The sequence below is a fragment of the Choristoneura fumiferana genome, chromosome 18 (genome assembly GCF_025370935.1).
Source record: "Choristoneura fumiferana chromosome 18, NRCan_CFum_1, whole genome shotgun sequence".
NCBI lineage: Eukaryota > Metazoa > Arthropoda > Insecta > Lepidoptera > Tortricidae > Choristoneura > Choristoneura fumiferana.
The window spans coordinates 17,799,017-17,826,125 of NC_133489.1; the positions used below are offsets into that span (position 1 = coordinate 17,799,017).

At 36.1% G+C, this 27,109-nt stretch overlaps 1 protein-coding gene across 7 annotated transcripts in view; it reads right to left on the reverse strand.

Moving 5' to 3' along the window:
- kcc (solute carrier family 12 member kcc) overlaps positions 1-27,109 on the reverse strand; it is a 414,959-nt gene that overhangs the window by 98,895 nt on the left and 288,955 nt on the right. The window contains exon 1 of one of the 7 annotated variants that reach the window (XM_074102154.1): positions 21,060-21,181. The exons of 5 other annotated variants lie outside the window; for them this stretch is intronic. In XM_074102154.1, coding sequence (XP_073958255.1) covers positions 21,060-21,120 — 61 coding nt within the window. In that variant the 5' untranslated portion in view covers positions 21,121-21,181. Of the gene's footprint in view, positions 1-20,248; positions 20,343-21,059; positions 21,182-27,109 lie in introns of those variants that run through there. One more of the 7 variants, XM_074102152.1, reaches the window with a different exon arrangement.

Below are 27,109 nucleotides of genomic sequence, written 5' to 3' on the forward strand. Positions count from 1 at the left end.
GGTGGATGTGTTTTTCATTAACCAATAGAAACGCTTCATTTACACATCCTCGCACAGCACATCTCTGATGGAAACAGCTGAGCGGAGCGAGGCAAGGTAAATGAAGCATTTCTATTGGTTAATGCAAAACATATTTCTCGCATCGCAACACATCCTCGCACATTTCTGGTGGAAACGCTGCTTTAGCTTAGCCATACTTGTCATCACTCAGAGGGAATAGAGTTCCTACGATATCACATCACTGCTCCTTATTGCCCTAAAGCTCTGGATATTATCGAGCTATACAAAAACTCAGAGTAAAACCAGCAAAAGTGAAGCCAACAAAATAAATTGGTTAATAGCCGAAAATCTGTCAATATCCAGGTCTCATGAATATGCCAAATTATTCAATGACGCATTAAGACGATAAGTAAATAATTTGGTAAAATCAAGGTGCTGTAGAATTGCGTTAATTATTCAGTTGAGAGGGTTCCAAAGCAAAAGATTTGGCCGCGAATTCGATTTATGTTGGAACTAATAAAAACCACGTCACGATCACGTGATCTTTTCATGTTATATTTTTAGGCGAACTTAGCTAAAGCTTGAGTTCACTTGGTAACGTAACAACGTTTGTGAAAAATTAAAAGGAATTTTCAAAAGCGTATTTTTTCCGCCTGAGAGCGTAATAATTGTGACAAATGATGTTTCATTTCACGGGTCGGTCGGCGGCGTACCTAACGAAGGCCAGCAATTTTAATTAGAAGCGCCAGAAGCGACTAAAATTATAGAAAATTATTTCATGAAACGGTCAAGGCCATAATTTCAAAGAAATTGTTTGCTTTTCCCATTCAACGTAGGAAAAAGACTGACTAAATTTCTGACATAGATAGGTATTATGGAGATATTTAGTGTGTAATATAACAGCGCTATTCATTCCGTGCAATAAGATAATACAGACTAAAGACGAAAATAAGTAATTATTTAAGTAAGATACGTTTGCTCTGCACGATCTGCTTGTGGCCTAAAACAACAGCAGCGATGCTATACGATTAAAATGAAAGGCTGGTAAATGAAACAGTTAATAATTTAATTCTTTATTTTTAATGCGTTATCAAAAGCCATATAAAAAGGCTCATCACCCAGTTCCGGGATGTAAAACTTAATTTTATTAAATTTAATTAAAAACGACTTCACAGCCATCCCTTAATAGCTAGAACTTTTTAATTAGCTCATGAAAATTGGGTTTGCTTATGTTCGTGATTTCAGAAACGAAAATCTTTTCGATCGATCTAAATCTAAAAAAATCTAATCTAATCTTTTCTATTTGTTAGAACTGTAATATTCGTGAGCAGAAACTAAAGCGTGCCAACTCGCACACTCAACTAGTTCCTTTTTCTTTTCGCCAAATAACAGTGTTAGTGTGTACTCGTACTTTGAGTTAGCTGTGAAATGTAAAGAATCTTTACTTACGTAGATCAGCAGGCAATTTCGTGCCTCGTAATTGAAAAATTGTGCATACCTGAAAATAAAGAATACAGAGTTATTAAAAAATATTTATTTAATATTTAATTCAAGTACATAATATATATTATATTTAATAACGATTAAGAACTCTTTTAATAAGGATAAACCCCTATAATGCTATGTTCTTATGCCTAAGATTGTATAGAAGTATCCAATCAATAAGGGGGTATCTGGAGGTACGGCAGTGCCCCTGCCAAGTCGAGCACAAAGCATTTGCCGCACCTACTATCTTTTCTCGAACCATTTCAGCGTATTTTCACGCCTCTGCCTTGCAGCACTGAGATCTAGTGGGAAACTGAAATTCTGCTCATTTGACAAGGTAAGGGTATTTATAAGAATTCTTATAAATACTTCGTTTAGAAGTTATAGAATTGAAATGTTGTTGACCAACTGATTAAGAAACAAAAGTGAAATAGTACTTCCACAATAACTAGGGACCTAAAATTTGATGTAAGACAGCGTTCAATACCCACGTAAATAAAAACCTTCGAATCCTGGACTTTTGAAAATCTGGGGAACCTATCTGGTCTCTTTAATGTGACCCAAGAACCAAACCAAACCAAACCAAAGAGCGTACTCCTACCTTAAAGGCCGGCAACGCACTTGTGACTCTTCTGGTATTGCAGGTGTCCATGGGCGACGGTAATCGCTTACCATCAGGCGATCCGCCTGCTCGTTTGCCCCCTATACCATAAAAAAAAAGAAACAAAACTATTGGAGATACCTAAGTGCGGTCTTAGTAAAAAATATTTCATATTACATAGAAAAAGTAGTGAAATCCCTGCAAAAATATGCTGTAAAAACGGGTCAAATCTCGATTGAGAAGATTTGCTTACAAAAAGTAGGGAAACCTTTAACAGCCAAGCCTAGGAGATTTTAGATGTAATCAAAAGAGTAAATTTGGCTAAAACTGGCCTGTTGTGGCCATTGTTGGTATAAACTTAAACTAGAAAACGGAAGTGCGTAATAGTAACGATAACTCCTAGTCATGTGGGGTAAATCGGTCATTTCGGTCTGAAATGTATGGGATTGCGTGCACTTACCCACTGCGTACTTTTACCCCAAATGACTCTACAGTAAAAGGCGCAGTTTATGTGGAATCTCACAATAGGTCAAGTTTTAGCCTTTGATTTTTTTATTATATCATATCTACATATTTGTTAGGCTGGCTGTTTATGTGATTTGATTAGGTACTTTTATAAAGTAAATAATTTCAATCGAGATTTGGCACGTTGTTTTACAGCACGTATTTTTTGGAATTAATATAATTCTATGAGGATAGGGATTAAGCGGTTTATTACAAGACGCACTGCTACCACAAGAATAAATGTCTTTATTCTTGTGGCTAGCCCAAAGCGTGCCCTCGACGTTTTGATAACAATTTTCTTTCAAAAATAATAATTATTTGTTTTCCAGAAAACCCCATAAGCCTCTCAAAATAAGGTTCACGAATTCCTCTTAAATTTGTCCATATTTGTGAAACATCGACAAAGTTTAATATTTATGAGCGTTAAAACCTGCGATAGTTTCTGAACACAGCAAGCCTTTGTTTATTTATAACAGAACCAACTTTGGCGAACTATTACGTAAATACCACTATAAAGAGCTTTGTGTCTTCTAAACATACATCATACATCTTGATATAAATTCCGAGGTGTTTTTTTGTCAGAAATAAAACGTAAATAATTTATCGCAGTTCGCCTATCGCCAACTGAAATCGTTGATTATTTGAGCAATTTTCTTTATCACCGATCATTTTATTTAGCCGACGGTTATCAACTTTCGCAGGCTGGATAAAGCGAATCAATTTTAAGTCCGTAAACTAGAAACGTGAGTCCTTTACGCTTTGACGTCCCCAATTTATCGTATCGGACGGTCATTTATCGGCCGGCGCTGGCGCGGGCGCCGTGACCAAGTCAAATGGCCGGCTCGAGGTTCGCTTCAGCGCGGCCCGGCGGGATCCCGCGATGACACAATAACTTACTGCCTTGCTTAAGTTTGTTTTCTCGCTACCCGTAAGTAATACGGGGTGGATTTCATGCTGACATTTAGCAAGGATTTCCGCTTTTTGTGGGTAAATAAATATTTTTTCGCGTTTGAGAAATGGTTTCTTTGTGTAGTGCCAACCCTTTTACAAAATGACATCGATAGATAGATAGTAGCAATCATTATTGTAAAGATTTTTTTCATAACCTTCTAAGTTCGTAACCAATCGAATTCGTAAAATATTTTAAAATTTTGATCCTGAGTAAGTTGATAGGGTTGTTAATTCCTTTAACAGATTTCAAACTTATTATGCCAGCTTAACTTTTACTCACTTTCAATAGTTTTATAAAAAAAACTAGGAAGAAATTCTTAAGTTGAGCGCCGACGTCGCAGTAAATAAATAAAGCTTAGATCTGAGAAAAAACACTTAGGGGCTATAATTTATTCACTTGCTCTCAGCGAGTCTCCGCTGTGACACAGATTAAGGGATGGCACGAGCAGATTTCCTGCTGATGTTTTGCTCATTTTATTTACATCTCTTTTGTTTAGTTGATGCGGTTATAAAACTCGGCTTTTTGTTATGTCAGATGGGAGCGACGCGAATTTTTTATGTGAATTTAAAAATTAACGACACGTCCATATGACGTCACAATAATGTCGTGATTTATAAGCGCTATGGTTATAACGTAGGGTTAAAATTTATTTGCTTACTTTCTTAAATACCGGGTGTGGCCTGTAATACGAGCAAATAATGAAAACATAAATCTTAGTCGTCAAACTGAACAACATTAATAATAATAAAATAATGGAGTCTTTAGATTTTCCTTTTTTCATACAAATTAAATAAATACTGCTATCAATATACGCTATCCTAGAACTAGAACACAACTGACGTCGCCTGTCACGCTACAAACATCAAGCATTTTGCTTTACATTGCTTCTTCGAATAAATTTAAAAGTGTAATAAAAATTAGAATACTAATTATTTTTAAATGTCGCTGAACTAATGTTGTTTAGTTTGACGAGAACGATCTACTTACGTTTTAATTTTTGGCTCATATTACAGGCTACACCCGGTATATTTAAGTAGATTGAGTGGGCATACTTGTACTTTTTGAGACTTACTCGTTTCAGCCTAAAGTTGTTCAGTCATGTTAGGTAGGTTACTGATTATTCTTAGTTGAAGATACCCGTAGCTAGCACTAGTCACTGAATAAAGTATCCAACGTTAAAAAACTGAATATTAATACTAACACATTGCAACACGTTGTAACAAATAGTGCATTAGTAATGATTCTGAGGATATGCACTCTATGTATTATATCTAGGCGTGTTGTCAAGTATTACCTTCTAATTACCAGCCACAAATAAATAAATTCGTTTCTTTTCTATCTTTCTTTCAAAATGCAAGAAACATTTCCACGTCTTTTCCATTCAGGAAAAGGCCGCGCGAGTCTCTCTGGAATAATCAGCTAATTCACAAACAAATAAAAACCCGTAGCGCTGACATACATAGGTACATTATACACCGTGTTTATCTTGATTTACTTTATCTTTAGCATTTTAAGATTATTTATAATTATATTTTAAAATTAACTAAGCAAGTACACATCGTTTTTAACTTTTTTTATTGATGTTTAATATTCATACATATGATTCATATAACAGTAATAAGTATCCCTCAACCAAACTGGACAAGTAAGGCAATAAAACCATTACAGTTGAATTCCTCTAACAACCACCCCCTGGCAGCCGTCATCCCAGTACAATCGCATTCGCGCAAATGCTTAAAATAAATGTACTGGGATGACAGCTGTCAAAAAGTGGTTGCTAGAAAAATTCAAATGTTGGCTATTAGGCATTAGATAGTCGATAGCTGGTTATGAATATTTGATTCTTTTCGGCAATTTTAAGCTACAAATCTTAGGCCATATTAATTGGCCATCATAAATTTTGTGGTAGAAGTACCCGGTCTCATATTGGCATATTTCTAGGGATTCGGAGGTCTATTAATTAGGGCAGAATGCACTGGGTACCATTATAAATCTTTAAGTTTAGTTTTTATTTTGTCTGCCCAAAATTTGTAGTCACTTCTGTCAATTTTATATTTGAGGCCATAAGGTGTCCATAAATCAAAATAACAATATTGGCTCCTGTTTATGTGCAGCTGACCCTGGACTTGGTAATAATAGTTGTGATTTCTCTTCAACATAATATCACCACTATCGGAAAACATACAAAAATCTACTTTTTGTATAGCGTCCTGAAGAATTAAATCAGATGCTGAGTAAGGACACTTGACCTCGACAAGGCCGTCTGTTCCAATAACTCCATCAGCACTGGCTGCCATGTACCCGTCAACGGGGTCAACAAACATAAACCACACCTTTTAATTTCAATACCTAGTAAATTTGCAAATTCAGTGGCTCGTTCCTCGTTGTTTTTACCATAATTTGTTGCTTTGTTTCTTTTAAATGTTGAATACAACAATTCTTTAATCGTATTTGTGGCGGATAGTTGGCCTTATTTTGCAAATTTTGCCAAATGCTGAAGCAGTCACCCTTTTACGTCTTTCAGTAACTCATAAATTACAATCGCCTTGATCAATAGTGGCTTCTTGTAGGACGACTGTTACACCAAGCGTAAGAAAATTACAATTTTTCTATGACAATGTCAAAAACTCAAAATTCATATTGCCAGCGCAGCGCTGCACCTCCGCTCCCGCAACTCCGCTCCTCGATAATGTGTATCAAGATCATAAATCGAGATAGCTGTAGGCTTTCCAAGATTTGGGCGGTTGAATTTTGGGTTTCGTTGTCCTTATATTATATGAAAAGTATAGCACAAAAATCATTGATATTTTACAATCAAGATATTCATTATATTTTCTATGCCTGTTTTTTCGATAAAAAAAAATACTTTCTGTAATTCTCATGCAAAGTTGACCCCTTTCTTTGTCGACTTTCGAACTTCTTCTTTTGAGTTCTCATATTACACATTTATATGAAAATCTGAAAAACCACAGGCATAGAAAATTACGTCTAGGCCATACTTACAAAATTCCATCTACTTCTGTTGCCTAGTTTTCAAATGAGACCTGGACTACGTTTTTATGGAAAATGGATCGAAGAGACATCTCTTAATAATAAATGTATTTAGAATATGCATAAAAAAGAGCAACAGTGCTCGAAAGCCGCTCGGATAAGCACGAATGGAATAACTCTAGTACAGCGCATTAGCTGTCTGAATGAATTTCGTCGTTCATAAACTGGTAACGGCCACTTTTCCGCAAACTTTTAATGCGAGGAAACTGTTGGAGCTAATATACTTCCACTGACGCTAGCTGGTCGTTAAGACTATTAAAAATATAATCTTATAACCTTTCGCCGCAATTTTATCCGCGCTGCTTCCACGAATCGTATGGAATTTCGGAATCCAAAAGCTTAATGGTTACTTGACCTGAAATGTATATTTCAGAATTATTATTATTATTATTATTTAATTTATGACGGTGGAAGCATTCTACACTTCCACTGAATGTAGATATAGTTAGTGTTTAGTTTTGTAACTAAGAGACCCCATACATCCCTGTATTATTATTTTTATTATTTTGTAATTTTTTCTTTAATTGTATACTGTAGCTTTTAAGTATTTTATTAGTATTTTTTTTTTAAAAAAAAGACTGCCAAGTTTCTTGTGGCGCATTCTTCTTGGCAATGATGGTCTTTCCGAAAGCGCTGGTAGTATAAAAAATGACGTGTAAAAGTGCCCATTGCGGCATATTTACTGAATAAATGATTTGAATTTGAATTTGAATATGGGTATGTATAGGTATAATCAGCAGCAGAAGTAGCTGAGCAGTTATGGTGCTCAAAAGATCTCAAGTGTCAAGTGTGTTTTTCTTTTATCTAACCCCCTGTTTCACTATCTATTGATTAAATTGAGTGGGGACCTGTTTAGCGTTATGTATGTCTTGTATTTGTTCTATGTTTGTTTTTATGGCTTTCTTTCTTTCTTTCTTTCAAAAAAATATTTGAGAGATAAATGTGATGCCGTCTCTGTTTGTTTTGTTCGAATATACATTTATCCGTCAAATAAAATTAATCAATACAATGGGTGGTGAAATAGTCCCTAAGTACTTAAATGAAATGAATTGCCACATGATCATTGTTACGAGTATGAGAACGGTTTTTGTAATTGTAAGGACAAGTTTGCATAAAAGAGAAAGTAACGGATACATTTTGCAATGTAGGCGAAGATGTAGACGTATGCTAGTTATCATCCTCATCATCATCAAATCAGCCGAAAGACGTCCACGGTTGGACAAAGATCAAAGAGTTCCACAACGATCGGTCCTGTGCTGTCCGTATCCAACTGGTTCCCGCGATCTCCATCAGATCGTTGGTAGAAAGTAATAAATAGTATAAAAGTTTTTCGACAAAGAAATCCGTTCCTTCTGTCTTTTTCATTTGAATAAATATTTTTGAAGTAGGTAGGTATAATAATAGTGGACAATAAAGAGTAAAAACTTATACACGGTTAATTTTTTTACGTTAAAGTCTTAACATGCTAAATATTTTGTATGAAAATTAATTTTAAACCTGAGTCAACGGAAACCGTCAAATAAGGTGGTATACCAAACCTTTATCTGCAGTTCCCTTTGACATTTACTTATACTTAGGGGCTGTTTCACCACCCATTGGATAATTTGACGGATAAATTTAATCAATGGATGGTGAAACAGGGGGTTAGTCTCAAATTTAGTCCGTAATTTAGGATTCCCGGGCACACTTGTGTCTAGCGAAATACAGACAGAAGTAATATTATTAGGCGGGAGAAGCGATGCTTTAATATGGACGCTTTGGGAACGGCCTGTCTGCCTTCCAGCCGCGGCTTGCTTGAATGTTGGCTATCCTGTAAGTTTCAGTCCTTACATCAGGAATATTTTTATTTCAAACACATTTTATTTATTACGAGTCCTAGTCTGTGGCAGAAAACTTACAGCCATTTTCACTTGTAAAAACTAAAAATTTCTTAATTTTTATTACCTCGACTTATTTAACTAGGTAACTATTTATTACGGGTATGGGATAAATTAAAAATATTTTTTTCACTTTTAATATTTATAAGTTTATTACATAGAACTAGTATAATAACATAAGCTATCAGAGTAAAAATAAAACCAATATTATAATAATAATTATTATTTCACATTATATTATCACTTTTGTTTGTTATTGTTATTTATTTAGAATGGGTTAAGTGCTGACAAAATTACTCTATTCCTATTTAAAATAATCAGTTTTTAAAATGAGTCCGAAATATTTCGGTACATACCAGGTGTGGCCTGTAATACGAGCAAAAAATTAAACATAGATCGTCCTCGTCAAACTGAACAACATTAGTTCAGCGAATTGTAAAAATAATGGAGTCTTTGAATTTTCCTTTTGTCATACAAATAAAATACTGCTATAAATGTACGCCATTCGAGAATCCAAACGACGTCGCCTGTCACGCTAAACACATCAAGCATTTTGCTTTACATTGCTTCTTCGAATAAACATAAAAGTGTAATAAATATTATTTTTAAAAGTCGCTGAACTAATATTGTTCAGTTTGAGGAGTGTGATCTATGTTTTAATTATTTGCTTATATTAAAGGCCACACCCGGTATAGTTGGACTAATTTAACTGTACTCACCTGTATTATATTCTCAGGGTTTTTAAATCATCATAACCTTTATGTTCATTTAGGCTAAACTAACTATCTCCTGAAATAACCTGGTTTTATTTCAATACATTATCACTTAGGTACACTAATAGATAAATAATTGGATTCAAAAACCCACCCGGCCTCACTTCCATATAAATTAGCACATTGCCGTATGCAACTATACAGACCGATCTATCACAAATATCATACAAGACGCTAACGCGTTTCTAGCCCGATACGAGCTCATTCTCAAAGCTACACGGCACATTTACCGTTCGCAAACAAAACGATGATTTTTTTGAATTAACCAATTTTAGACTGTTTTTTTTCACATTTTTAACGAAATAATATTAATGTCGGTATAAAATATTAACGCTATTTGACGCTCGTTGCTACCACGTAGGTACCTATACGCTTAAAATAGCGCGCGCACGTCATTATACATTTCAGTAAATATAGACAGACCTTTAGTGTCATATTAATTATGTGTGGGCGACCACGAAGCGTAACCTGCCAGGCTAAATTACAATATCCAGTATTATTTACTCTCGCGTAAGCTTGAATTCTATTGAGCGTACCTAATAGCCGTAGGAGAAAGCGGGCAACGGCGGAACCCTCGCAATTTCGCGACTGCGGTGTACAAGGCGTAACTCTACTCCGCCGACGTCAGCGGCTTTGTTCCATACATCACGCACTGCCAAAATTACGCCGTCTGCATGACAAAAATACTAGGAGACGTAATTTGAAGGCTCATCGTTTGCGAACGACCTTATTATAAGTTAGTTGCCGTAGGTGCCCCGGCCTGCCACTGTATCAGCCGGGGAAGGTAGGTCGGAGCTTGGCCTATATTCCTTCTCTATCCTACGCCTGGGTTATGCAACGCACCGTCTCTGTCTGCCGTGACGTCACGACGCAACCCCTCCGCGGACCAATGTGTGTGTGCGTTGATTACGCTCATCTTTGCGTTCCGGTGATTACTAATATTATCTACGGTTTTTCTATGAATGGACGGAAATGATATACGAAATCGATACGGTATTATGAGGAAAATGTAACAAAGTTTTTTACTTAATATCCTCCGAAGTCCTGCTAAAAATGGGATAACATAGTAATAACGAAGTAGCTACCTACTTCTGTTGTGCTACGTCTGTTTGTGCTGGATAAAATAAAATAATTAAATTTTTTCGTCAAATTCTCCGTGAATGTTTTTGTTTACTTAATCAATCATGCCTTTGAAGTAGATTGAGCAAACCACTCAAATAAATTTCTACTTTGATAATAGATTCCAGCGCCTCATTTGGTATTATTGTGAAAGTAATAAGCTAATGTAACGGGAGAAAGGAGCGCGTTTATTTACAAGACAATAACACGGCGAATTGAGTTATACGTGAAAGCCCTCGACGGACATAGCTCGCCGTGAGTTGTGAGCCAACTTGCTCAAACTCCATAACAACTTAGCTCTTATTCTAAACAATTTCAAGTTGTGTTTATACACATTTAATTTTACTTACTTAAACTAATGTGCGGTACTTTAAAATAATATTTATTATCTTGTCCTATACCTAATAACTTGTTAATCAAGTCAAGCCAAGTCGAGTAGAAGGCAGACTGTCTTACGGTGTTTTCTCGGAATATCGGGGTATTTTTCACGCCGCTGTCTAGTAGTACTGGGCTATAGGGAAAGGTTGAAATTCTGCTCATTTGATAAGCAAAGGATAGGTAGGTACTTACTTACTTACCTATATAAACTTTATACTACAAGAATAGTTCGTTCGTTAAGAAGTTATAGGGTTGCAAAGTTACGAAAATTTGATACTGACTGACTGATAAAAGATCATCAAAAGTAAACAACTTAGTACTTCCAGAATACACAGCGAGCTGAAATTTGGTACAGAGATAGTATTTAATAAAAAAATAAAAAATAAATAAAAATCGTTAAATTCAGATCACAAAGAATCCATAGTTTTGTTAGCATACAATGTCATCCTATAACTACCTACATAAAGGGAAAATCTTAAAATCGTAGGTATATATAGCTCGTTGGGAGCCTTTTCCGTCAGCCCAGCTCTAAAAAGAACTCCGAAGCTTTAAATTTTAGTCTAAAAGAAACGAACAAAACTCATTGGAAATTGTGTCGTGCTTAGCCGTTATTAAGGAATGTCCACACAATAGTTTCGACTTGGTATTTTTGTTCGTTGTTGAGTGCAATTCTTTCAGATTGGGCTAGTCATTACGTCCTACGTCCAACTTACATTTAAAGCACACGAATGTACATTAGAGAAAAAAAACGCATGAGTGAATCTGAAGCATATTTTTCCCAAACGTACCTATGTTATTTGGACATCGGCTGATGGTTATAAATGTATCCCTGTCATTTAAATGAAATCAAACGACGAAAAGCGTTGATTTAACTAAAACCGGCCAACTAATTTGAATCCCAATGGAAAATCAATATAGCACGAACAAAGGAATTTAACCAGGACGCTGGAATCATCTCTGTACTGAAGCAAAGCTTTTAAAATATTCACACAAGACCAGCTTATCTGAGTCAAGACGCTAAGCACAATAACCCGTCGCTACTCCTTAATTTATTATTGAAATTTATTGTAAGCTAAGATGTATTTGAAACAATCCAGTTGAATTTTGACTTTAATCCCGACGATCTTGCTAAATACAATAAAATAGGGTCCCGCTGGAAAATTCTGCACTTACCTGTTGGGTGATCGGAATTATGACTTAAATAAGAAGTAAATAAGACATGAAGTCATACAGCGCCGCAACAGTGCCTAATAATATTCTTCCGCAAGTTTGTTTTCACAATTAATGCAATACAAAAAGTTTATAAAATAATTATAAAAGATCTGAGTACAATATTTTGTATGTGAAGTTCCCTATCCATACTGGGCCTTCGTAGGAATTACGGCCCAAGCCCTCTCCTGAGAGGAGGCCTGTGTTCAGCAGTGGGACGTATAAAGGCTGATGATGATGTTAATAATATTTTGCTACGTATAACCTTACGGCGTCGTTAGACATCTTCTTCTTCTTCTCATTTAAAATACGGCTTTTCTGTCCTAATTAATAGGATAATTTCGCCAGTGTCAAAGTAAACTCTCTTTGAGAGGGACGTGTACGGTGATTGTAGTTTTTGCAACTTGATAGTAAAATTCCAGAAACCACGTGGAGACAACTTGCGCATTAAAAAAATGTCAGACACGAGAGAAATATAGAATTTTGTGATCACTGTTCACTGTTAAGGTTAATCGCCGCATAACACACTATCAAAATTATACTTCAACCTAGCCAAAGAAACAGAAATAGCAAAATTAGATATCGTCTACATCCGCCATGTTCGAATGCTACAAATCGAATCCGTCGTTTGACATCGTGTGCCTTTTATTTAAGTGACATTTCAGTCAAAAAACCGGTCAATTGCCCTTATTCCTCGTAGATGTGAGACGGATTCGCACACTGAGGTTTTTACCCGACCGCCCAAAGGAGGGTTATTATACAATAAGATTAGAAAATTGTCACAAAGAATAAATCCTGTCTGTCATAAAGGCGACTTCTTGATGCAAGTTCCGATATGATCCAAATTTCGTTAGTTTCGTTACCTTGGTTAAGGTATCATTCTGATGTTGGCACGCGACTGCAACCGGAGTGCGCAGCCCATTGCTTAGTTGATGAGCTTAATCGCGCGACGCGGTCGTGGTCGTGTGTTACCGTCGCCGGTTCGCCGGAAAAGCCATGTGGTGATGCAAAGATCGTTAAAGCCACAACAGATTATTGATGCAACAGACCTTTGTTTTTAAACTTTACGGAAGTTTTGAGTGCTTTTTAAATACAATTTACTTACTTTTTAATGCATATATATGCTCACCAGTTCCATCCATGTGTCTGCTAAAATTTACTTTTGACATTGCTTCCGTGTTTCTGGTCCGACTAAGATGACTATTAGTTCACATCGATATTTAGAGTGATCTTTATCGATCATGCTTAATTTTGTAGAGTTAAGTTGAGTTTAATCTGTATTTTTAATAATTTTTGACTCGTATTAAACCTATTGCTTACAAACAATAGATGCATCCTTTGATTCGGCTGTCTGTCTAAACTAACTGTTTGTATTCGAATGTTTTAATCAAAACCAATTAAATACAAACAAAAAATTACAGTTTAAGGGATTTTAATAACGATGTCTTGTCATGACGGTTGTTAATGACTGAAATTTAATATAAAGCATAGATTATAAAATTGCTTAAGTAGTAAAGATAAAAAAAAGTAGAATGTCAGTTCTTACTTTTTTAACCGACTTCTAACAATAGACGGAGGAATTAATTTGATTCTATTTCTTATTTTTCTTTTTTAGTTTATTTGTTTGTTATTCGAACTACGTTAATAATCGATTTCTGTATTTGAAAAGCCCTAGCCCACTAAAAGGAAATGTCCACTAATGTAAATGTGTGTGTAATGTATATGTGTTTGACATGCTCAAAAAGGTCACCTCTTTTACAAATTTGTTAAAATTAAAGATAAAAGATTGTATAGCAATGCCCAGCAGGAAGGGAAGGGTTAAGGGGAATAAATGTATTATTTTAGTGTTTCCTTTTTCGTGGCAATTTTTTTTCTTTCTTTTGATAATATTACTTTTTATATTCGTATTTATTCTTAAAGTTTACATACATAAAAAAGAACTAACCTAAGATAGCTTAACTAACTGTAACAATGAAAATTATAAAAAGAATACCCCGTCTAAAAGATCTGTTTGTGGCAGGGTTCCCATGACGCTGGCCGCATTACCCCTTTGGACCGTAAGTGAGATCCGCTGGGATAAGTACGCGCCAGCTCTTGGGTCCACAGAAGCGAATTTTTCTTTCTATATTTCTTTCTTTCTTTCTTTCTTTGCGAGCACTCACACTACCTTACACTACTACGGCTATTACTCGTCTGCTAATAATATAAAATTATATCATATTAGGCAATGTACACTGCAATTTCAGTCATACGTTTTTGTCGTCTTCCCTTTGATACCGGCCATATAGAATGGATTCCTTGTTACGAGAAAACTATCTCAAAGTTTGTCAATTGTGTTTTTTTCTTTCTTTTGTTACAATTTCGTTAATATATAACGCATGGTAGGACCTTACCCAGAATGCGAAATTCAATCAACAAGCAGATGCTGGGCTAACGAGGTCGGTGAGGTCGTTATTTAATGAAGTGGCGGCGTGGGCTCTGTTCAGATGTACCTTTGTCAAATTTATAATTTGCTTCATTAGGCGGTCCATGTTGCGGGCACAGGAGTGTTAATAAATTATGAACACGTGTTTTAATCGTGGTTAAAATTAGTGAACAATAATTAAAACAAATAAATAAAATAAATACAATTTGCAACAATTGAATCAGTCCCAAAGTAAACAAATCTCAAAAACTAGATGCTCTAAAAGAGTCCGACATTTTTGAACGTATGGGCAGCTCCAGTCTTCATGGTCGCGATTGTACCTAATTTCTATGAGCATAGTTTATTACGCACTCGACCTAAAACGTTTTCAGTTTCCAGTCTCAACCCGCTCTCAATGTTTTGTGTTTTCCGCCCAGGATCGCTTACTTCGAGTTTAATTAACTTTTTAAATGTCGCGCAAAAATGTTTACAGTTTAATTAGTTCAGTGAAAAAAGGCAGACGGTGTGCCCTCGACGTGGGAGCTTTTCAAACTGCTTTATTAGCACTAGGGACATAATACAGAATACCGTTCTGCGTCCAAGCTCTGATTAAAATCTTTATTGGTAAACTTTAATGGAATTGAGCTGGTCATGCCTGCCGAAGGCAAACACAACGATGAGCCCAAATAGATACCCATTGGACCTGTTGCTATCGAAAACGAGGCATACCAAAAATATAGTGGGATGACATGGACACAAATAAAATCAAGTGACAGGAGCATCTTCTTAACAAAAAAAAAAGCAAAATTGAAATACCACAAACGTGACATATCACGCTAAACACACGATGACGATGTCAATGATAACGATGATGATGGGGTACAAGTACGGGTAGTTCGAGATACGAGTGCCGGTACTAATTGTGATCAAGTGCGGGTAATTCGAAGGACTCGCGCTGCTAGGCAGACTTGCCACCCTTCAGTCTACTCGTGACCACGACCACTGTAATGTGGTTGAAACGTCGAGGTAAATATTACTCGTGTGTTTAGCGTGATAAGTCCCGTTTGTGGTATTTTAATTAAGAATGAAAATCACGAAAGTTTTAAACATTATAAAAACAAGCAAGTAGAGGAGCGTTGGAGAGGGGTTAAACCAGCAGTGACACACTTAACTTAAAACACTATAAAAATATGATGACTAAAACCGTGGTTGCCTCATGGTTTGACCCTTGACCTTTGGCCTTCCGTGAACAGGATCGTCGGTTAAGTAGTTCTCAAACCCCCATCTCAAAGCTTTTCAAAGTTTATGTGCAAAATAACATACCGTGAGGTTTTCGGTGAAGGGAAACATTGTGGGGACACCTGAATACACGTGCGAAACAGTTCAATGGCGTAACTATAACCACAGACTTAGCATTCTCATTCTGAGACAGCAGTGGGAGATGATGACGTTGATGATAATGATGATCCTTAAGACTATACATTATGTTTGAACAGTGAGAATTGGCTTTTTATATTTATCTTAGCATACATAAATAACGAATCATTCCCATAATAACGCTGTCTAAATAAGAATCAAGTACCGAAATCTGTAACACAAGGCCAAATCCTATCGGCAAATAATATCTAGCACATACTTAGTGGACAAAGGCCGTCATTGTTTATTTGTGTATCGCTATTTCAAAGCTTTGTCTTCCCACGCCGAAAGCCAAAAGCCGAAATATTGCCTTTGTGTTGCCCGGCAACGCCTGTAATCTGCGGATTACTTCTCTTGTCAAAGCCTCCGTGAAATACAACTTTTTGTTTCGACGAATGACTTAAATGCGAAATGAAATTAAGTAAGTAGGTAACGTTGTTTACTTGTATGTAGCTATGGAATACCTACGAGTAGCGTGGAGAGAACATTTTCGTTAGACAACCCAGAGAATTCCAGAAACGGGAGTTAGGTAACGTGGGGATGTTTTCGATAACCACACCTCGCAGCTAGTGAACACAAGCTTTGCCATGCTTTTTGAACGACTTCAAAAAAGTTTATCAATTCGGTTGTTTTTTTATGTTATGTATTTTGTTTATGTCTGTGGTTATGTGCTGGCTTCGTGCTAAGATCCCGACTTTGAACTGGCAGAAAATTATTTACATGTTTTTTTGGAGCCGGTTCAATTCTTTGTTTTTTTTTTATCATTGACGTAAAGTAATAATTTAGGCAATCTATTGAGAATCGAATTGTTACAGCGCCACGCCTACTAAACGATATTTATCTTGGATATGCCTCGAAGTGCGTTATAAATTAATTTAAATAATTATAGAAGTCACGCAAAAAATATTATCATCACTAATTCAACCTACGATTTCCTTCTGATGAAAATCCCTCCTAATCAGAAATTCTCGCAATTGGAATATTTAAGGAATGAAAATTAAAATTTCCGCGGGCTCAAAATAGGATTAACCGAAGGTGGCCAATTGCCAGGCGTAGCGGATGCGGCGGCCAAAGCCCCCACATTAATATATAAACAAATCTAAATTAAAAATCACATGTGCAATAGCCTGCACTTTTGCTGGCCATAGTACATGTAAGTGGTTAAACGATGGGTATTATTTTGGTTTCGTGGCTTCAGTTTTTGTGGCCGCGTTAGTGCGGTAATTAGTGATGGAATCAGTTATTCCGCGCTATCGGATCGCCTGCTCCTGTTTAACCCTTTAAAGGCTCGGAGTTTCTTTCTCGTCCCGACAGCTGCTTATTTACAGTGCGGGGTTAAGTTCGTCGTTAACCCGGCTGCGGCCCGGGGCCGCCGTGTCGTTTGTTTGCAGCTTACTGCTACTTTTTGTTTACTTAAGATTAGGTAAATGAATTATAGCTACTGACTTAATTAAACGATGTAAGCTAAATCATTGGCTATAAAAATATGAATTTATTTTAATTAATTGTAGGACTTATAAAGAAATTAAAAGACAATGATCACGGCTAAGTAGACTTTTTAAGTTAACGAGTATAGCGTTTCAAAAAATAATTAATATTTGTGGCATCTTAGTCTCTATACTGCACGTTGTCTGACTCACACTTGGCCAAATTTTTGATTAAGAATAAGTTCAATTAATAAGAGAGAAAGGTTATCTAATATTAAATACACAATAGAATGACGCAGCAGTGTAATGAGTTGACTCCTAACAATCTTTCAAATACTAACTGCCACTGTATTTATGAATCTTTTATAAATTAAAACTGAAATTTGTAGCTATATTTGCAATGTAGGCAACCTGTAAACACTGTGATTACGGTTACTTAATGAAAAATTAATAATTGCTTTACTTGAAAATCTACAAGGTTCGCTAAAATACACCGTGCTCTGTGAATTATGGCGTTAGATTTTCGGCGGGTGCGACTAATCACGATTTGAAAGCTGATCACCAGACCGGTTCTGTTCGATTTAGGGTTAACAGATTTGAATGTCTTTATACAATTTCTCGGAATGGTAAAATGTATGGTAAAATCCATAGGTAAATTGGTAGGTATAATGGTTTTATAGAATAGTAGTAGGAAATAAATCAGTGATATTCAAACAAGACAAATATTATACAAAGGTTTTATTAAAGCGGATAGTTACTCAGAAAAAACTCAGCGTACACAAATTGACACTATTTAAACGTTGATTTTCCCGAAACTACTTTTTGCTACCCACGATATTATAAGAAATAGTGAACTTAGAAAAAAAAACTAAAAGTATAGTTTGTACATTAAACTACCGTGAGACTCACTCATATTAAATGATATTGTAACGGATAACTCACGTCTTAAACCGAGTTTAGCTCGACATGTTTCGGGCTGTTTCGTAGCCCTTCTTCTTTGGAGCACGCGAACTCGGTTTAAGACGTGAGTTATCCGTTACAATATCATTTAATATAGTTTGTCTACAGAGGTTTTTTTTTAATTAAAAAAATTGTACAATTCGAACTACATCTGTGCCATATTTCAAACCAATTCAATCACATTGAAAATCAAGTTAAATATAAACATGTAAAGACTTATTGTACCATGAAACGCTTCGTAGTCTATGATTATTATATTATTATTATAAACTAAATTTGTTACGAAAGCGTCAACTGTACTGCACATCACTAAAAATGAGGTGTAGAACCCTAGAACGACGGGTAGCAGTTTCGATTTGACGCGAAAAGCACTCTTGATTAACGCAAACAAATATAATTTAGTAAAACGTGTCATTTTCACTATACATATACTCGTATAGGTCCCTTGGAGCGGCGGCGCCATATTTAATATTCTACCGTCAGATGACGCGGCCATCTTGAAAAAAAAATCTGTTGAGTGGCCATGACACCTCCAGATTAATTTCGTCGATGATAACAACCATGGCAAAGTTACCAGGTACCAACAATGCCGTAACAACAACATCCAGTTGACATAAGATACTCGTATTACGTGCTTAAGTTCGAGTCTTCAACTTGGGGAAATAATTACGCGACTTGTGACGAAAGTAAGGGAAACCACTCCAGAGCGAGATGAATAAAGACGTCTGTCAGGTACACTAGAGATGTATTATTGAAACACTTGTGTTGAAATTTGTTCCACCGTCAAATTTACTTCGGGAGAAACAATACGCACGAGTCGTTTGATGCGGTCTATTGATTCGCGAAATTCCAGAACATTTTCATGGGCTTCTTATTATTCGTGAACTCGGCAATATCCCAATACTTAAATAGAAGTTTGTGTGAAAATTTGTATCTTAAGCGGGCAATAGATACTTATCGCACTCAAAGATCAAGAGTATTTATATCAATCAACTCAAAATAATACCTACCTACTCCATTTTGTTTTCGCCTTCATGAAATTTTTAGAAGGGCTCTGAATTAAAATACTGGATTATTTTGAGTTGATATTACTATTCTTGAGCTAGGAGTGAGTTATGTTATTCACATTTGGTCATACTGAAAGAAATTTTAAATTTCAATATTCAATACTGGAAACTGATCCAATTATTGGCTCTAAGTACCTATTATGGATATGTATTAAAAATACATTATTTTATAAAAAAAAATATTGAAATAAAAACACAAATGCTACACGTTTGACGATCTCAGCATAAATTCTTATATAAATAAAAATAAATCAATAAATATCACGGGACAATTTACACCAATTGACCTAGTCCCAAAGCACCCCAAAGTAAGCTTAGCAAAGCTTGTGTTATGGGTACTAAGCAACTGATAAATATAATTATATAGATAGATACATACTTAAATACATATTAAACACCCAAGACCCGAGAACAAACTTTCGTATTTCTCATACAAATATCTGCCCCGACACGGGAATCGAACCCGGGACCTAAAGCTTCGTAGTCAGGTTCTCTAACCACTAGGCCATCTGGTCGTCAAAATAATCTGACTTAATGTATTTATAATAATATAATGTAATTATTATGTTGAGTGAATAAATAAACTAAAGTAAACTTAAAACTACACATTTATTTATCAAGGAAACATTATTTAAGTAGAAATGAGCCCTAATCTATAATACCTTTATAAGAGTAATTCTTGTATTTATTTCATGGTTATCGGAAGCGGCTCGTACTATTTCGATCAAATTTGCTATGTGGGGGTATTCGAGTTTAGTAGCAAAGCTCGGTCATCCGGATATTAACTATCATAAATTTTATATTTAATTAAAATCTCGTGTTAAACTTCTCTTTAAGTGTTTTCTGTTATATTAGAAATAAACTAAAATAGATTTTCAGACAAGGTTATCCCTACTACTGATTTAAAAAAATGGGGCAAATATTTACGAAGCTTTTTCATTTGCAGTAACAATGTAATACTTATAATATAATGGCCCTTATCATATCAATAATTAAGTAGTATTATTAGGTCGGCAATTTCAAACCTCTCATGAGCGCCATCTCAGCCGCTCCGCCGTCCTTGTCTTGGCCCGACGTTAGCCTCATCTTGCACTTCCAAGCAAAACACAACCGACCAAATGAAACGCATACAGATTTCTCTGTCTTCAGGTTAAGAAATCCCATTTATAGATACAGGTTAAAGTAGGTTATCCTTTATCAGCACCATGTGACTGATAACCTTTCGGCAAACAAAGGATTGATGTTTGGGAGATTATTACTGATAGGGTGATCACATCAAATAAACATTTTATTTCGAAAATCTTATATCATGTTTTTAAATTATATCTTTCGATCACATCGACAGTACAAACCAGTACTGCAGAGTTCAATGTCCTGAGCTATGATTATATATTAAGTACTTAATTTGAATGTAACTCTGTTTCATAATAATGACCGAATAAAGAGTCAAAACCATAGCGTAAGAATATGTAGGTAGTCCTGTAAGCGAAGCGTAAACAGCACCGATAAAAAACTTTGTAATGTTTCAAAGTTAGTAATAAAGGTGGTGGACATGGGTAAATACGAACTGAGTGAAACATCCAAGCCCGTCGTACTTTTACCAGTTTCCTAACTCATGAAAATCCAATAAGAGTTACCCCAAGGCTACAATATTGCTAGAGTAGACGCCTACTGCCATACGAAATAGCTGACCGTATCAAACAATAACGAAATCAGATTTCAGGTTTTTGTAATTTCTACATGCAGATGTGAGGTGAGCTAAGTCAAGTTCCACTTAAAAGTCTCATTTAATTATCTATGACAGTGAGTAGCACGAGTTTAAAACAATGATATTACCTTCCGTTGCCACAGGAGCATATCCATCGTTGCCTGACCTGTCAACAGTTATCTCCTCCATAGCGGCAGTTGTTTTTACTTGTCGCTTTCACTCCACAAATTACAAAACTGTTCCTTTTGACATATAAAATGAAACTGGACGATACAAGTCTGGATTATTGTAGCTTTATCTACAAAGAGTTCCTAGAATTATTGCACTCAAGATAACTATGGATATAAAGTTAGCCAGACCTGCGGCACTTTTATAGAGGTCTATTATCTTGTTTTATCTACTATTGATTTTTGTGTGTTCATTTTTATTGCAATAAAATCAACGTTTGATGCAAGTTAGGTATATATACGTGACAAATGCATTGCTGTACTAAACCTGTATTTTATTCCGTTTTCGACTTCAAAACTCGTCATGTACTTCGACAAATTATGAAAGATTTACTTCTAAACCTTACAAATGGTATAATTTCTATAGAAGCGAATACCTAATGCGCTCAACATTGTAAATGGCAGGGTTAGTGCTAGCATGAGCTTAGAGCAAGATTAGCGTAGTGCTTACAGTTGCCTAAGTTAACATAAATTTAGGCTGCTCGTTTTAATTTCGTGTTCATTGCCGTTTAGTTTTCTGTCGCTGTCTGTAATATGTGGCTACTTCTTTGTATTTTTATATATGAAGTAAAGCTAAAATAGTTACTTCGTTGTTATACTCGTAAAAGTTACAAACCTTTTATAGCGAAATATATGTTTTGGCTGTATCTAGGAAAGCCGTATGTTGAAGTGACAGAATATGAAGACAAAAAGAGAGTTAACCTAACATAAGTTTTAACAAGCATTTATGAATAATACTTTAACAAGTTTAGTCATTCAATAGTCAGTCAATAGATTGCAATGAATTGAAAATTTAACATAATATGGAGTTTATTTATTTATTGGGATTAGTTTCATTATGGGGTGAAGTTAAAAAAAATAAGTTTTTTTTAAAAAGGGGTTGATATTATTATTGGAAGTAGGTAAACATTAAGTAGGTTAATTAAAGAAAGAAAGAAAGAAAGAAAAGTTTATTTTGGCTCCAAAATGAAACACGTATAGTTAGTTCTCTTATCTCAAATATCCGAAAATTCTTCTTAAATTCTGCAAGCGACTGAGCCGAATCTCGTTCTCGCACCTGCTTTTGTACGGGATTCAATTTCTACGCTCGGATGACATTATTCGGCGCTTAATGTACCTTGTTATTGAGATGTAAGTGTCTACGGTAGAAAAACTCAACGCATTTTGAGATTCAATCCTACTTTAGCCCATGAATAATAATATAAACCCAACGTTCATTTTAAAAATTAGAGTCCTTGGCAATTTGCGTCCTGATGCGCAGCGGTACTGTCTCTTTTATTTCGGAATTTCTCATAGATTTATCTTGCACTTCAGTTTTCATCTCTACTACTCGTATTTGCAATCGATAAGTACTTTAAAGCATTATCGTCGGAAGCCGCCAGTCGGTTTTTATCGCGTTGCTCAGTGGATGGCTGTATAATGTGTCATTTGGGCGCTGCGCCGCGCGCGACCGATGGCCGATAACCGACAGTCATATGACTACAGTCATTGGCCGCGTTTCATGCCCTTGTTCCGATGCAACGATAACCCACTTACTGGTTATGCGGGGTTAATTCAATATTGATTAAATGCAAATGTGGGGTTGATTTCGTTATTTCGTGCGTTCTGTCAAATAATTATTATCTTTAGATACCTTAATTACTTCACTCTGGCTTGCTTTAGCATTGATGGTGAAATTTCCGAACTTGTTGCATAATGGTGTGCTTAGGTGATTAATGAAATCAATCGAAAATTATTAAGTATTTTTTTAGGATTAATGCAATTAATTGACATCCTCAGTGTTTAAACTATTCGGTGATGTTATAATTATAATATAATACGATTGATTAATGAAATTTAGGTAGGTATAAATTTAAAGTATCATACTATATCCTGCCAGGGTACCTATCGTGGATTGATATGTAAATGAAATTGTACACACAGTATCTAGGTACAATAATATGTGGACATAGATAATGGTCTCAATAATCAAATTTTTTATGCAATTCGAGTTGCAAAAACTAGTGAATGTTTTGAGTATCCTGATGTTTGAAGCATTCACCATGATCCGATCTGATTCGATCATATTTTATCAGTTGCACTTTTGCTTGTCAGCGACACTAATGTCGCCCGGCGAACTCATACCACCCCTGCCAAGCACGTAAAATGTAAAAACAGCCCATAAATTTGGAATAATATTAAGTTATTTGAGATCCTGACTCATGTTTCCATACGATCGTAGTTTAGTTTTAATTAACGAATTAGGCGGCGGAATAAAATGGAACTTTGAAATTGAAAGGGAATCAATTAACGAACTCAATTATATAATCCCAGTAAAGTTTCATTTACACTCGTAATGTTGGGGCGGGATTTCGTGATGCTTCCACGAAAAGTATGCTAATGGAGATTTCTACTGATATTTTTGATGATGATTGACTGAGGATAAAAGTTGCCAAATTATTTAATTTCTGGGTATATTTTTGTGGCCGAATCGACTGCTTGACAGCTTTTTTTAGAAAGATCGAGATTTGTTTGGGTCTTTGCTTGTAAATATTGCTTCTTATGGTTTGCTGTGTACTCGGAACTGTATCTGTGTTATGTGTGATAGATTCTCCTTTGAAATACGTGATTACGATAGAATCTAGATCTTTTTAATTTAAGATTAGAAGCTAAGGTTAATCAAGTTAATTATGCAATTTTTATTGAAATAAACAGTTTTAAAGTTTAAGTTTTTAAGAAAATGATACTCCGCTTCATATTGTGACTAAAAAAAACCGGCCAAGTGCGAGTCGGACTCGCGCACGAAGGGTTCCGTACCATTATCTATCCAATATTAGACATTAGCAAAAAACGGCAAATTTGTCGTATGGGAGCCCCTCTTAAATATTTATTTTATTCTTTCTTTAGTATTAAAATTTGTTGTTACAGCGGCCACAGTAATACACCTAATCGGTGAAAATTTCAAGTGTCTAACTATACGACTCAAGAGGTAGAGTCCTGTGACAGACGGACGGACAGACAGACAGACAGAGAGCGGAGTCTCAGTAATATGGTTCCGCAAATCTCTATGTATATACCTGTGTTTCGTAATAATAATCGTACTCATAGTTACCCTCCAGGGAGTAAAATAACGAATGTAGTAGCTCCCTAATCCTGAAGGAAAAATTCTGATATTGGCCGTTGTACGTGCGTGCAGAATACAAATGCTTTCCTTTGGCAAATTGATTTATTACATTCCTTGAAACATCTTGGATCATTTATTACGAAGCAGTTGTTTTAGATTTACGTGATTCCTTTTCATCGCAGTAGTTATCATTTGGTCAGTGATTTGATAAAATTGGATTATTTTCATTTGAGGTTTATAGTAAAGATGATTTGAGGAGCCACCAGTCACAAGCAATTTTGTCTGAGTTGTCACAAATTTTGTGATCTATGTACAGAGAATTCAAATAATTTACCAGATTTGATTTAATTTACTACGGGCCAAGCTCTTTCGTTTTGAGACGAGGCCTGTGCCTTGCAGGTCGGTGGATCGGTAACTACCATCGACCAGTACCCGCAGTCAGCAGCTGTGCTTGCCACTAATGATTATACATGGTATTTTCAAAACTGTGGCAACACCATCCTCAATAATGTAGCAGTTCTTACAGCAGCTCACTGTCATGGAAGGTAAGATATAGGTTACTAGCTGAGTGTCATAATTATTTATTTGTAATCTTATTAAGAACTTTTTAACTGTTTTTGGACTAGAAGTTGCTCCTAACATGCCTACATATGTTAGGCTAAAATACACAATATAAGACCTACCTGTACTGTATTCTAGCAAATAAATACTTTTGACTTTTTTGACTTTGACTTTTATGTGTCTATTGAAGAAAAATATCACGTAAATCGGTTAAGTAGTTTTTTTTAAATATAAACAAACTTTTGGTTATCCCTCGGGAATAGCTATTTTTCTGGGGTAAAATTGATCTTTTTATGATTATTTACTCTGGAATTCTAATGTGATGTATGCAAAATTTCGTGGAAATCGGTTCAGTAGTTAAGGCGTGACAGCGGAACAGACAAACAAACAAACTCACTTGGGCATTTATAATATTAGTAAGGATATAGATTTGGAATATTCTAATATAATATACGGACCAGCTACTGCATGTAGATCTGACGTGATTATTAAATCTTGTCTTCTAGGGTTCTCAACCATGCAACATACCGCGTACGAGTTGGGTCTACTTTCGCCAGCAGAGGCGGAGTTGTACACGCAGTACAGCAGGTCATCAATCATCCAAACTATAACGACAATACTCTTGACAATGACATCGCTATCCTTTGTTTGGCGTCGTTCATCTCCTTCTCAAACTTAGTCCAGGCCGGCTCAATTGCTGGTAAGAATTACAATGTTGCTGACAACCAACCCGTATGGGCTATAGGATGGGGTCTTACAGAGGTAACTACATAAATTACATTTATAACCTTTTCAATTTTTCTTTCCACTGATCCGAGAATTTAACCTACGCTACGATTATTGGGAAAGTTCGACCCTGGCGTCTCTATGGAGTGCTACTAAAAATTGCCGTCATAGAACCAATTGCAAAGACGATTTAAACGGGTGAATGAGACAGAAAATAATAGAATTCCGTTTTGCTATTTCGGCTACGGAACGCTCTAAAGTTACATTTGCGAGATCATGTTCCTTATCTAATTGATTCCTATAATTTTACGAAATTTGTTGATCGAAGAACAACTGTAAGTATTTAGGTAACTATAATTATGATTAAATAAATTAGGAAACAGCAAAACTACTTACTATCTCTATTATATAAATGTCTTGTCATTTGGCAGATCTTCTTCTTTGTCGTATCGCTCTTGGTAGAGCGGTCGTGGTCACATTGAGGCGTCCGCGTCGGTGGTAGAGGCGGACACAGCTCTCCGTACGATCTCCCGCCATAGCCTTCTGTTGGCAGACTGTCTGGCACAGTCAGATACGCCGTTTCCTACAGCGGCCTTCACTTGATCAGTCCAGCGCATAGGTGATCTGCCGCGCGACCTGGTTCCCTCCAGCTTTCCCTGCACGACTAGCCGCTCTATGGAGTCGCCATCCCGCCTGGAGACATACTCGTATCCAAAGTACTGCAGTATGCGCGACTGTACTATGGTCGATAGACGCTGTGCATTTGGCAGATACGTGAACATTAATTTATTCGTAACTTCTCGCTGTAGTCATTTTTTTAGGCACTTTTGTATCAATTATAGGTAGAGTCATTCACGATGACGCGTGCCGTGGTTCTTATTACAATGTCATTAATGTCTAATTTTGACAAAATCACGCGTCTTCGTGGATGGCTCTAGGTATACATTGCTAATGCTTTAATTATAGGGGTTAGGTTTTTGTGGCATTCAATCTTTGCCAATGGGTACTAAATTTTACCTTTTTGAGAGGCTGAATGACTTCAGTTAGGGCACCAGTCATGGACAGGAACCAATAATGGAATATTGTTTCCGCTAACCCAATATTAAGAAACGGACGCTACTTTTTCTATAACTAATAAATAACACTTACGTGTAGAAAACTGATGATCATAACTGGTAAAGTTCATGAGTGGTGAGCTATAAGGCATTGAATCCTTGCTGTCCATTACTGGATACTACTGTGCTCAGTGGTGTAGCGTGGACTAATGTAGACTTGGGTGAAGTCGTATCAGCGAGACCCCTTTTCTATGATCGCATCGCATTTATAGAGGCCTCGTGAAGCCCTTTTAAGTGCGAGGCCGTGGGCGAGGGCCCACTCCGCCCGCGCCTAGCTACGCCACTGACTGTGCTTAACATGTCCATGATTGGTGCCGTCACCCTATATTGATCTTATTCCAAACCGACCAAGCTGAAGAAGGGATTAGTTCTTATCTTTACAACAGAATGTCTGTTATAATAAAGATCAGAAAGACAAAGGAGGTTGCCTAGTATCCATAGTACAA